General features: G+C 45.4%; 4 protein-coding genes across 4 annotated transcripts; 1 reads left to right on the forward strand and 3 right to left on the reverse strand.

Moving 5' to 3' along the window:
- Positions 1-189: 189 nt before the first annotated feature.
- Positions 190-987, reverse strand: SAMD00019534_012160 (hypothetical protein; the record flags this gene model as incomplete). The annotated part of the gene is made up of 2 exons (XM_012903183.1): positions 190-682; positions 758-987. Coding segments are annotated over 2 exons (723 nt in total), but the record flags the coding sequence as incomplete, so codon positions are not given.
- Positions 988-1,366: 379 nt separating this feature from the next.
- Positions 1,367-4,097, reverse strand: SAMD00019534_012170 (hypothetical protein; the record flags this gene model as incomplete). The annotated part of the gene is made up of 4 exons (XM_012903184.1): positions 1,367-1,974; positions 2,048-3,769; positions 3,847-3,936; positions 3,998-4,097. 4 exons carry the CDS (start codon positions 4,095-4,097, stop codon positions 1,367-1,369), a joined length of 2,520 nt encoding a protein of 839 aa, XP_012758638.1.
- A 2,598-nt stretch (positions 4,098-6,695) lies between these two features.
- Positions 6,696-7,154, forward strand: SAMD00019534_012180 (hypothetical protein; the record flags this gene model as incomplete). Its single annotated transcript, XM_012903185.1, has 1 exon — positions 6,696-7,154. One exon carries the CDS (start codon positions 6,696-6,698, stop codon positions 7,152-7,154), a length of 459 nt encoding a protein of 152 aa, XP_012758639.1.
- A 181-nt stretch (positions 7,155-7,335) lies between these two features.
- On the reverse strand, positions 7,336-13,674 carry SAMD00019534_012190 (hypothetical protein; the record flags this gene model as incomplete). The annotated part of the gene is made up of 11 exons (XM_012903186.1): positions 7,336-7,395; positions 7,468-8,142; positions 8,215-8,420; positions 8,495-11,000; positions 11,063-11,494; positions 11,569-12,080; positions 12,163-12,408; positions 12,503-12,773; positions 12,850-13,068; positions 13,149-13,247; positions 13,336-13,674. The coding sequence occupies 11 exons, from the start codon at positions 13,672-13,674 to the stop codon at positions 7,336-7,338; spliced, it is 5,565 nt and encodes a 1,854-aa protein (XP_012758640.1).
- Between the last annotated feature and the right edge of the window lie 163 nt (positions 13,675-13,837).

A 13,837-nucleotide genomic window follows, 5' to 3' on the forward strand; every position in this document is an offset into this window, starting at 1 on the left:
AAACCTTGTACATAACCCAGCCGACTCTACCTTTTTTGAATAAACTTCCACGCGTATATGTGTTGTGAGGCTCTGGACAACCATCCATCACTACATCGATAATCCAATCCAATCCAATCCCTCCTCCCCCTACATCCTTGTCTTGATTGATTATCCACATGTTGTCTTTGGTTTATTGATACTGGCTTAACCTAACCTGTTTCCACGTCCCCATCTATGTCCAGCCTCCTGAACGGGCACCTGTCCAGCAGCGAATCCTTGACGAGCGTTCTTTAGGCTGACTGGCAATATGTTGAGGAACCACTCTGGTGTCTTTAGGTAGTTTGGACGTCCACGCTGCATTATTGGATAGATGTCGGTGAGGTAGTGATAGATGTGCGCCACGATGATGCCACAAAAGTCACTGACGGGCCAGCCACCAGTAAGGATGCCAAACAACAGCAGTGCCCATGGCAAGTAGACGGCCTTGAACCTGATGCCAAAGAAGAAGGACACCTCTCCCTGTGGGTTCAATCTCGACCACAAGTAAATGATCACCATGATCATCGCATGTGATATAATATAGAATTGCATAAAGAATGCGACGACATGCATCAACAAGTTGGTGACGATCAACATGTATATAAAGTCGCCCTTTCTTCCTCCAAAGTTCTCATTCTCAAGGTATGATCCCTGTTGTACCCTATACAAAATGTTTGGTTTGATGAGTTAGTGATTGATTGAGTGAGTGATCGATCACTATGATTGCGATACATACAGGAAGATTAACTGTGATAGGAAGTAGAGACTGGGACGACCCATGTAGAGTGAACCTGTGAGTAGACGCCATACTTGGAACTCGGAGAATGTCTTTGAGTAATCAAGTATCATTGAGTATGGTGATATGATTCCAAAGTGACCAATCATTGTAAGTCCTCCCATTCCAGCGAACAAGAACTTAGTTACTGGTGGTATTCCAGCCCACCATCTTGCTATTTCATCATTCATTCTATCTTGTATGTATTTGAATATATATTAAGTAGTAGTATGTATTTGTTTGAACAAAGGCCTAACTTTGATGAATGAATGAATAAATTGAGATTGAACTGCAACTTAGGGGTTAGTTTGAGAATTGGGCTGAATGAAAGGTGACTCATCAATCTCTTGGAACCGATGACCCTTCGAAATTGGAAGCTGGAAGTGATACTAGTAAACATGTGCGGTCATAATTATTTATATATATTTATTGTTGTTAAGATATACGTTTGATTGGATTGACAATAATTGAGTGTACAAAACTGATTGATTGATTATGTGTGGCGGATCTATCCCACTCCCATTCCCAATGAATGATCAATCGTTGAAAGTCGTTGAAAGGGAGGGGTGATTAACGATACTCCCTTACTAGATACCTAAGGAAGATGTAGGCTAGAAGGATATAACCTCCAATCATTCCAACAAGGACGTACATGTCGGTGAACAGTCGGTTGGGATCGGCACCAATGGTCTGCAGGAACTCAAGTCCATCGGCCCAGGTACCGTTGGTGTTGGGCGGGTTGTAGAACACCCACAGACCGTCAAACTCGTTGACTACCGGGATCTCCAGACCGTACGACATGAACGAACACCACACCAGGAACTTGAGGTACACGGGGATCGACTGGCGCGCCAGCAGGAAGCCATCAAACAGCAGGAATACAAAGAGCAGCAAGATGGAGATCATGTTGGCCGTGCCAAACGTTGGCGAGATCATACTGATGGCCATGCACATGGCTGATGCGGTCGAGGAGGTGAGCACCAGCGAGATGAGGAAGTAGAGGAAGTGGTCAAAGCCAGGGCGGAATCCAATCATGTAGTAACAGATCGAGCCCAACAAAATAGGTGGGATGATCCTCATTGGTATAAGGTCAGTCAGTACCTTTGCCAAGAAGTATGATGATGTTCGATAGTATCCATTTGCTCTCTCTCTAATGAATATGATTCTGTCATTGTAGACTACATGTTGATTGAGCATTGGTTAGTTTGTGGACCTTGGAGAGGAGTCTGGACCCAGACTGGCGGTACTTACACAAGTCTAATGAAGTGATTGAACCGAATGACAATAGAGATATCATGAAGAACATTGAACCAAACCTGTTCTGAGCACCTGGTTCCAGGTTGGCAGGTAGCTTCCAGAATAGGACACCAAGGATGAAGCCGACAGAGATGTGTACAAAGTAGGTCGTTCGCAAAAGGAATGGATTCCTGATGTAGTTGAGCAGTGATCGATGCGCCACCACAAAGAACTGTGTCCAGAATGAGGTGGCGTATGCCTCCACCGACTCCATCGCATCAATATCCTGTTGTGAGCTCTCGCTCTCATTGAACACATAGTTCATGTGTTCGTAGTTGGGATGGATACTCTTGTCGTTTACGGCCGAGATGATAAAGTCGGCAGGGTTGACACGCATCAAGAACTTTTGGTGCTCGGCATCCTCGTTGAGAGACTTGGGACGCTGGTTGACAAAGTACTGCACCGACTCGGAGGCGCGGCCCGAGTAGTATGGGTGGCCATGATGCAGGATGATAAGGTTGTCAAACAGGTCAAAGATCTCGGCTGATGGCTGATGAATACTGAAGATGATTGTGCGGTTCCTGTTCTTGGCCAGCTGCTTGAGTAGTGTCATCAGCTCGCTGGCGCTGTGGCTGTCTAGGCCAGAGGTTGGCTCGTCTAGGAATAGGATCGATGGGTCGACCAGCAGCTCGGCGGCAATGCTCAGTCTCCTGCGCTCGCCTCCTGATATACCTCTGTTCTCTGGTGTTCCAATACGGTTGTGTGCCACGTGTGATAGGCCGAGTTCGGCCAACACAGAGTTGACTCGCTCGACCTTCTTGGGAGGCGCCATCGACTCGGGCAGCTTCAGCATGGCCGTGTAGTGAAGGTGCTCAAAGCATGTCAGCGTGCCAATCATGATGTCCTCCTGCGTGACATAGCCACTGATTCTCTTGAAGTTTGGCGGCATCTTTGCACCATTGATCAGCACCTCGCCTGTAATGTCACCAACGTTCTTCCTGCCCGAGAGGATGTCGAGGAGCGATGTCTTGCCCGAGCCCGAGAGACCCATGAGGGCGGTCAGTTGGCCAGGATAGCAGGCGCCACTCACATTGTCGAGGATGGTGGTGACCTTGCGGTCCTTGTTGGAGAAGAGTTTCTTCTCGCGCACGATACACGTGATGTTGTTGAACTTGAGCTCGCAGTTGATGTGCACGTCGACCGTGGGCTTTCGTCTCTCCTGCTGCAGATAGACAATGTAGTAGACGATGGTGGCAATAAGGATCAGTCCGACGACGATCGTGCCACTGGAGAGATAGACGTAGAGCAGGTGCGTGTAGAGGACAGGCACGGGCGGGATGGGAGGGGGCGGATGGCACTCGCCCGAGTTACACGCCAGGGGGATCGCAGGTATGATGGCCGAGATGATGTTCTGCCAGAATGTACAGTTGCCAGACTTGTCACAGCTGAAGCTTGATGGGCCTGTGACTCCAGAGATGACACCACCCAAGAAGAAGCCACAATAAGAGGTGCACGCACAGCTGCTGTTGCCACACTGTATTGCCTGTACCTGTCCTGGCAATATATCAATGTTGCACAATGTAAAGTTGCAAGAGAAGTACAGAGGAACACCAGTCTCCTTGTAGTAGAGATGCATCGAGCATGTTCCCTCACTAGTATTGTATGATGGAGTGGGGAAGAGGCAATCCAATGATGCTGACGCAGTGCTGTTATTCAAGTCTCCATTCACTTGGGGACCTAATGTGTAATAGTTCAATCATTAAGTTAATCAATCAATCCATTCATTCATTCATATGGGATGATCCCCTACTTACTCGTGACGACACAACTGTAGTACTTCTGTTTGTACAAGTAGACTGACTTGTCACATACGTTGGTGGAGCAGGATGAGTTCTGCATGCACACTGTTTGGTACCATCGATTCAAAGTCAGTAGATGTACTCTCAATCGATCGATACTACATACCATTGCACTCTAAGCCTGACCATCCATCTGGACAAACACAGTATCTTCTGACACCTGGCACATAGATTGGTGGACAGAAACGACCTGCGTTACAGGGCATGTTGTCCCAGTCGTAGGTGGTGTCATTCTCATACTCGCAATTGGGACCATAGTATAAGGGATTGCAGAGACATGATGAGATTCCGCCAGATTGTTCACATGAGCCTTGTCCCCACTGTGAGTAACAGTCGTATGGTCCACATAGTCCTTGTGAGTTGAATTCAAACGTTGTCTGATTGCATGTCTGACCTGGAAAGTATGGATCATCAGAAGAACTTTGAACTGATTGTTGTTGTTGAGATTGATATATACTATTGTCAACATTAGGTGTAGAGTCGACATCTTTTACAACAATCAGTAATATGAGTAATATGCATAATGATCGACTATTAATATTATTATTTTGGAATGGTTTAATTAATGACCTTGTCATTGTGTAACATGTCGATTCTAGAATTATATTGTTGTTCTATATATATATATTATATCTTTATGAAGGGTATTATTACTTATCAATTAATATGAATGTTTGAATAATAAGTTATTAATTATTACAACTAGTTAACACAATAACAGTTATAAATTAAGATTGTTTGAAAGAGAGAGAAGAGTGAGTCAAGATCAAGTTGACAGAAGTTGAATGAATGAACACCACAACCACACCACCTTCATTCTCACTCCTACACCGCCAAGATGACTTGCCAGATGCAAACAAGGTCAACAACAACACCCCAAATACCATCCATCCCACTCAATCCTTCTAACTAAGTGTGTGGTGCCACTTTAGCCCTTGTCCCCATAACCAATTTAGGACTCGAGTGAGATAATAAAGGATACGTTTTATTTATTTGTTGATGACTGTACAATTATATTTCATTCTTTGAGAATAGTAATCCAATCAAACTCTCCCTAGTTTTAAATGATGACAAATCGCCCCCTTTTCAACGTATATTTGTTGATAAATAGTCTTTGCGAAAAAACAAATGCTCTATCATATAAGGGTTAGTATCCTGGACTTTGAATCCAGTCATCTGAGTTCGAATCTCAGTAGAGCAAATATTTTTTTGTTCTTCAACTAGAAAGAATTTTATAAATATCTTTTTTGAGGTGACCTCCCACGGCGATGAGGAGGTCCCACATAAATGATACCCAATATTCAAAAAAAAAAAAAAAAAAAAAAGAGAGGTGATCCCGCCAAAATTTAGAATTGTTATTTGAAGAGTGATCAAAATGATAATATTTTATTATTTTTTGATAATGTTGACAATTGTATATTATCCACATACATAATGACCATTGACTATTGGACAACATGCTGGATTTAGTCGTCCACAACCTCCATTTGGTGGATTATATACTTGACAATGTGAATTGATGTAGTCTCCAGACTCGTTTGACCAATTCCATGAACCACCGTTAATTCCACTACCAATACGATTGGCGACCTCTGCAGCTGCGCACAAGTACTCGGGACCATTCATCTGGCTAAGGTTGCCAAAATTGTTGCTACAGGCAGACACACAGTAGTTCCACATTCTGGTGCTGGCATCAATACAGACGCCACTTAATGGGTTAGTTGCCGTACAAGTACCAGACCAAACACAGACTCCACAGCCGACAATGGTCACAACCGCACCAAAACACATGAAAGCACAGGTTCCCCAGCCTTGACTAGTGACCATTCCAGTGCGGGACTTAAAATCTTGGGCAAGGTGGTTGGCATCATCAGTCGTGAGGGCCTTCCAACCCTTAATACCTTGTCCAAGGGAAGCTTGAGTTAATAAAGTCATCAAACAAATGACCTTGATGAGTTTAATGTTAATAGAGAACATTGATTGATTGATGTGATTAATAATAATAATAATATATATGTTAATTATATTATATAATAACACTCTATGTCTATTTATACCAATTGATTAATGGTTAAACTACCTGGTTTATTTTCATATTTTAATCCCCAATCAAAATAAACTATTTTGATTGATTCCAAGACTTAGATATGATCCAGTTTTTATTTTTATTCCCTGAAAAGCCAAAATTGATCGATCATCTGAAATAAAGAAGATTTTTTGGTTGGAGGAGTATCAAGGCAATCAATCTCATCAATTAGGTATTTGTTGAAACAAATAATAATATTTACATTATCTTGATTCATTCAATTGATACATTCCATTTGAATTGTTTTTCAGTTCTGGGAAGATCCATTTCTTCAACTTTAATTGTCTCAAACTCGTATTATTCGAACCCAACTTCCAACATCATCACTCTCTTCTGGTGCTTCCAAGTTGGAATGTTGTTCTGGTCCTCGTTCTTTTACCAACTCTGTCAATCACTGGATAAAACTTAACTCATCTATGCATCTTTCAATACTTTGTGAGACCGAAAAATAACTCAATAATGTAAATTCCACCCATGGTATTAAATTAGAAGACACAAAAATAATAATTCTTATTAATTATAATAATGTTGTCTTTGATTAATTATAAAGACAAAAATAAGTTAGAGTTAATGAACTTCGTTCTTTGAGGTTTAAAATAAAAATCAAAAAAATCAAATTGAAGATGACGTTCATGATGATCAAAAAGAATGAACAGAGCACAGCAACAACTCAGTATTCGACTCACAAACATACACACACATTAAAACTTACTTAGACATGTCTACCGAGAGATCCTTCATTGCCATCAAGCCAGACGGAGTTGCCCGCAACCTCGTTGGAGAGATCATTGCCCGCTTCGAGAAGAGAGGTTACGTCCTCGTCGGTCTCAAGCAGCTCGTCCCAACCGTCGAGATTGCTCAGACTCACTATGAGGAGCACAAGGAGCGTCCATTCTTCTCAGGTTTGGTCACCTTCATCACCAGCGGCCCAGTCGTCGCCATGGTCTGGGAGGGTAAGGGTGTCGTCGCCACCGCTCGTGCCATGATCGGTGCCACCAACCCACTCTCCTCCGCCCCAGGCACCATCCGTGGTGACTACGCCATCGATGTCGGCAGAAACATCATCCACGGCTCTGACTCCCCCGCCTCCGCCGAGCGTGAGATCAAGCTCTGGTTCAACGAGTCCGAGCTGCTCTCTGTTGCCAAGCCAAACCCACACATCTACGAGTCAAAGTAAACGACGCACCAATAAAGGCCAAGCTCTAACAAAGCATTTGTCTCTGTTGGTGGATCTTCTACCCGTATAATATCTATCTCAATGTCTACTCTTCATCGTCTTCTTCTCACCTCCCAAGTACTCCAATGATAGATTGATTGTTTTAGATGATCTTTATTGTGTTGTCCTTGCTCAGGAGACCTTATGATCTATGCAACAAGTCTTGAAGCTTCCTCATCAATAGCTCAATCATGACAGACTTCTATTTGTTTGATTGATTGAATGAATGAATGTTAGATGACATTGTTGACAACTTCAGTACTGTCTAACTTACCTCGTGAAGAGATTGAATAGAGTCACAAAGACGTTGGTTCAATGAAGGCACTTCCATCTCAAAGATGTTGCGTAGTTTGGCAAGTAGTTCGCGACTCTCCTCGGGTGATAGTACTGAGGATGGGTTGTTAAGAGAGTTGGGCGTCTGCATCTGTGACATGTATCTAAGTGAGTTGGCCAGTGGAGAGGTGGTCTGGGTAATCTTCATGGTGCTGTCTGATCCATTCTGGCTGCCCTTGAAGTAGCCAACGACGCTGCTCATAAGCTTCTGAGTGGTGAAAGTGGGGGCCTTGGACTCTTGGAAGATGGAGGATGTGGTGGCTGTGGGACGCTTAACTGGTGTGGTCGAAAGATCGCTCAGTTCAAGTGCGCCATGTGTCGACGAGGTGAGTCTTGGGCTTGTGGTCGATGCCGTTCCAACAGTGGACGATCTCTGCTGTTGGGAAGAGGAGAGCAACTCTGGTGAGCTGGTGGACACTGGATGAGTGAACAGATAGCTGACCGAGCATGAGTAGTAGAATGCATGGGAGACGACCAACAACAACAATGACTCAATATTCTCGACCAGCACACTCCTTTGCATTGTGGCCGCGGCCAACATCTGACCAAGTTTCTGTTGCACCATCTGATTCCTCTGTGTTATGTTGAAGTAGAGTTCATCGTCTTGTGCCAGTATCTAAAGATAAGTGTGCGCGTTAGTCATCCTGGTCATGGTACCAGTGGGCCTGGCAAGGCAAGGTACACATACTTGTTTATATTGTACGTTGGAGAGCTGTTCCACATTGTCATTGTTGTATGTAAGGAAAGTGATGAGCTCTGCGCTTTGATTGTAGTCGATCAGACTGTCCACAAGATATTTGAGTGGCAGGTCCATTGATGGTAGTGATCCAGATGTCGCGCCAATCTTGGAAATTGATACGTTGGAAGTGAAGCAAATCGTTCCAAACTTGGAGTCTAATTGATTGATTGATGTGATGTAATGTTAGTGGACGTGGACATGGACCTGAACTCAAGGCCAGCTAACTTACCTGACAATATGGACACTCTTCTACAATATAATAGGATGTCTCGACATAACAATGTGATCTGGGTCTTGACATCGACATCGAATAGGGACTTCTTCTCCTTGACAATGTTGTTGAATTGTTGTCTGGACTTGAGCTCAATCTCTTCATCACTACTGGCAACGACCTCTGTACTCTTGGTGGTCTTGCTATACTTGGACAACAGTGCCAATAGCAATGAGTGTGTCTTGTTCAGATGTACCTGGTGCTCGATCGATGCATGCTTGGATATCTGAGCATAGATAAACACTGTGAGCTGGAGGATGCTGAGTGTTGAAGTGGTGATATGTTGATGCGAGTCCTGCAGGATCACCTTGAACAGGTCAGAGTGTGTGGCCACAAATGTCGATATCTGATTGTGGACATCGAGGCGATCGTTTGACAGCAGGAACAGACCGGCCAACAGACGCAGTGCGGGGATCAGCAGGTGCAAAAAGATGCCATCGGCAGTGTCCTGTTCGGTTGGCATGTGATTGAAGAAGTGGCACTGCTGCAGACAGTTGATGATGTTGTTGTTCATCAACACGCGCACACCGTCCTGCTGCTGCGACACTTGAAGCAACAGCGACATCTGAGCCTCGTAGACGCGAAGCTCCCTCATTCCAACCTTCTCCCAGCTGTTGCCCAGTAGTCTTGCGCATTCCTGTACGACGCTGCCAATCAGACCCTTGTCCTCGATGAATCGGAGTGTACGGTTGCCGCGGTGTGGGTCGGCCGCCACTAACATCTGGAGACATGTGAGTGCGGCGATCTTCCAACCGCTCGAGAATGAGTTACAGTCGGCAGAGAGAATGCGGATGAATCGGTCCTCGACCTTTGTGATCAGGATCAAGTTGTATCGCTCCATTGACTTTAGCTCGTCGGCTTGAGGTGGGTGGCCGCCAAGTCTGATTGATGAGGTGGTGCCATTGGTGGAGGAGCCAAGTGGATGGTCCTTCTGCTGTTGTTGCTCCTCTTGCGTCAGCTGGAGGTAGTTGATGATGGCCGTGTAGGCAATGCCCCTGATTGGCTGGTAGGGCGAACGCAAAACAGTCTGGAGCAAGCCCTCGAATATGCCCTTGATCTTGGTCTCTAGCACCTCGTTGAATGTGTTGAGTGGGTATGAGTTCTTCTTGATCTTGAGCACCGAGAGCAGAGTGAGAATCGTGTAGCCAATGGACACGCCGCAAGCCACTGGATAGCGCTCGTTGAAGAACTCCATGGCCAGACGCTGGAGCAGCTCCAACGGGATCACCTCGTCGATCGACATGATCAGATCTAGCTGCAGGAATGAGTCGTTGACAAACTGTTTCCAGCCCTCGAGTGCGCGTGTCTTTGATCCGAGCAGTGTGATGAATGCGTTCAGTCGGGCACATGTCTCGAGCTCCTTCTCAATTTCGGCGGTGGAGGGGTAGCGACTGTCCTTCTCGAGATGCTTGCGCAGCAGGGGCAGATCGATCACCTGGCAGTCGCGGTATGTTGTGAGACAGGTCGACTCGAGCACTGGCGACATCTCAAAGATCCTGGGCTTTTGCAACTCAGGGAACGTAAAGTCGATGATGTTGAACAGTGAGAGCACTTGGATGGCCCCAGGCGCCTGGTTGTCAAGTGCTGTGATCTGCTGGCCGCCCAACAAACTGGAGAAGTAGGCCTTGGTCGAGAGGTCGGAGGTGGTGTGGCCCGTGATGGCCATGGTCTTGAGCAGCCAGGACAACGAGGATATATGTGCGCCCTTTAGACGCTCAGAGCCGGGCACGCTGGCTTCTGCAATTTGTTGTTTGAGCAGGGCGATGCTGTCGCGATAATAGTTGATCTTGAGGTACTTGATCATTGGTCTGCTCGTGGCTGGATTGGAAGTCATCTTGTGGACAATGTCGTGGTAACAGTCGTTGAGGTGAGGGTACCTGGCGACAAACTCGCGTGTTGACATCTTTTTGATGATGACCGAAAGACATGTGCGAGCATTGATCTCAAAGTCTTGCGACAGGTCGTACGTGGATGGACATCCGAGCAGGAAATGTGCCAGAGTGTAGTTGCTGTTGTTGGCCGTCTTCTCAAGACAGAATAGGATGAGCTGTGCGATCGTCCACTGGATAGAGTTGGCGCCATACTGCTGGAAGTGCGACTCTTGCTGATAGAAGCCACCTGTGTAGTCCTCCTGCTCGGGCTCAGAGAAGTCGAGCACCTTGACAAACTTCTCTAGAAGCGCATCGGCCGATGGCGATGCCAGGAACAGGGTGGAGATGCGCTGTGTGTACACTTCGAACGAGTAGATCAGTCTGAGTGCCTTGAGGCCGATCTCCTTGTTGGCGTGATCGACCAACTTTGCGATACTAATGATTGGCGACGACTTCATCGATGACAAATGAGTGACTGTCGAGCGTGCATCCTCCACCGAGTACACTGTGCTGTCCGACACGAACAACAAAATGTCCAAGCAACGACACAATGTCATCTGGAACAGTTCATTTGGTTCGTTGGCCTGTGTAATCTGATCGGTGTGTGTTAGTTGGGTGATTGGAATAGTTCCATTGAATGAGTAGACTAACTTACATCTTCATTGGAGGCAGTCTCGATAATGGCAATGATGGTCTTAAGAGTGAGATTGTGGCTGTCTTTGGTGAGCTCGAGGTAGAGTGCATAGACTGGATGCGAGCGATCGATGTGATGGTTGACAACGGCATGCTTGAACTGTGAGAGACAAAAGACAAAGATATTGAGAATGGTCAGTGTGAATCTCCATTTGTCCTGAATGTTGATAAAGGCCTTGTTGTTGAATGATGAGAATAGGTTCATGATGTGCTCCAAGTATCCACTCATCAATCTATCGTTGGACCGATCAAACAAGAATGGCGACGCCTGTATCAGCTGATAGAACAGCTCCAAGAACTGCTGAGTGAATGGGAACTCGCCATGTTCCGAGCTCTGTGACTCCATTCGCAGTCCAGCAGGGAATATCTGTGACTCGTTCAGAAGTCTCCATATCTAATATGAGTGTAATGTATCTTGTAAGTATGTTTGATTGATTGATTGATTGATCGAGGACAGGGGTGCCTTACCTCTGGTACATATGCTTGGTACTTGGCGCAGGCTGTGATGGCCTTGAGCGTGGTGGACTTGAGGCCAACAGAGACGGGCGCAGTGATGTAACGGAAGAATAGCTGGAGGATTGAGGTGCTGCGACTGAGCATCTGGGCGAGGTGTGGCGAGTAGTTGATGACCTCGGTGATGAGACAGAGGAAGGCATTGAGCGCCTCTGTGTCATTTGGCGACAGTTCAGTGTTGGGTTGATTGAGTCCCTCGACGTAGAATTGCATATGTTGCAATATCTTGTTCCAAGTGAATTGCGACGAGTCCTTTGTAAAGAAGTTGTACACCTCAATACCATTGCACACGGTGAGTGCGCCCATCATCCTGAATGAAGTGATGATCAGTGGGTTGGGTAACTGAAGCCACAACATCTTAAGGTATCCACAGTTCTCTGAGAACTCCCAGAACTTCTTGGACGACTGTGCTCCATTGCTATAAATGCTCGTCAAGAACTGGTTGAAGCTATTGAGGAATGGCAAGTCTTTTTGATTGATTGATTGATCGAGTGGGGGTGAGTATGTGAGCTGGGAGGCTGGGGCTGGGGTTGGAATCATTCCACTTACATTGATTCTTTTTATCGATTTGGAATACTTGGATGAGGTTGCAAGCGTATTCGTCAAGGACGTAATAGTAGAAGCCAACGAGTGCTGATGACTTGAATTGAGGTGCCTCGACTACCTTGGCCAGGAACTCAGCTCCATTCCTATCTTGTGGGAATGCCTTCAAGAGGTATTGATCAAAGTCCTCATACTCCTCCTTGATGCGCATCAGATAGAACAATGATTTAAGTGTTGATTGGATTGGCAAGTCTAAAGTGTTGATTGGATTGGAGTGGAGTGGCGGAGGGGTTAGTCCCAGATCACACGATGAGACCTGATCGATCAATCAAAGAGGCAAACATACTATGCTCCCAATCAGTGTTGATGTCTGTTTGGATCTTGTCGAGGAATTGACTAGAGGTCAATTCAGTGTTGATTGATGGCTTCCTCTCGATTGGATTCATCAGGCTGACCTTGGGCTCGACAAACAATACAAAGACATTGAGCATCAACGAATAGGTGATCTGGAATAGTGGCGCGTAGAATGTCGACGTCTGAGTCTGATTGCTATAAAGTCTCGAGGCCTCCTTCAGTCTCTGTAAGATTGATCTTATCGACTCCTCCTTGAGTGTGAACTGTAGGGTGGCGTGATCGTGAAGAGCAAGTGAGTGAGTGGACGAGGCCAGGCCATCTGGATGAATTGCTACATACTTGGAAGCTTAACAAGAATAGACATTCTGTTATCTTTATGCACTCTTGGACACGATAACCAGACTCTCTCAGATTGGTAGGAACGGTAATGTTTCTAATCTTCTCCTCCAATGTCCTCAACAACACTGTTGCAATGCAGTCCTGAGTCGACAACAAGTCGCATATATAGTTCTGTAATATATCCATCTTATTCTTCTCTCCATTCTCTTCATTCAAGTACTGTATGATTGATCGATATAGATTGATTGAGTGAGTGAGTGATCGAACGAGGCAGATAATTGATCATGTCAACTACATACATCCAATATTCTCCTAAGAGTATCAAGATAACATGATCTACTATGATATATAAAGTCCTCTGATAGGTCCAGTAATGTGTTGGCATCTCGTGATGATGTCTGTGTGTTTATGATTGATTGATTGAATGAGTGAGTGTTCACGACTGTTTGATTGATTGAATGAATGATCGACTACAACAACACTTACCATCTCGACAACATGTGCCAATACTTGACATGAGAGATACTCATCTAGTTGAAGTCTATCGGACAGTTGGAATGCAATGGTCAAGAACTCGTCGATGACTTCAATGATTCGCCCACCGAATGTGAACTGCTTCTTTGACTTGAGATCAGCTCTGATTCTATCCGACTCTGTCTGTGATGCGCGTGCCTTGACCTTCATGAAACGATCTGCAACAAAGACTGCACGCTGTGCCCATAAGAACTGCATCAGTTCATTATCTGTAGCCGAAGCATTGCCACTTGGACTCTTTAGTAGGGAGACCAATCTTGCGAGTGGTTCAGCAAACACTTCTTCCTCCATTGTGGTCTGACTGTCTGTCTGATAGTTATATGATGTAATATATATTATACTAACTGATTGTGTTTGGGGCTCGAATGATCATTCATGCATTCATTCCCAATCTTCACTTTATTCGTGTTGAACATGACTTTGCGCGCTTTGACAATTTGTGTGTGAGTGTATG

The sequence above is a fragment of the Acytostelium subglobosum genome (assembly GCF_000787575.1).
Source record: "Acytostelium subglobosum LB1 DNA, scaffold: scaffold2, whole genome shotgun sequence".
NCBI classification, from domain to species: domain Eukaryota; phylum Evosea; class Eumycetozoa; order Acytosteliales; family Acytosteliaceae; genus Acytostelium; species Acytostelium subglobosum.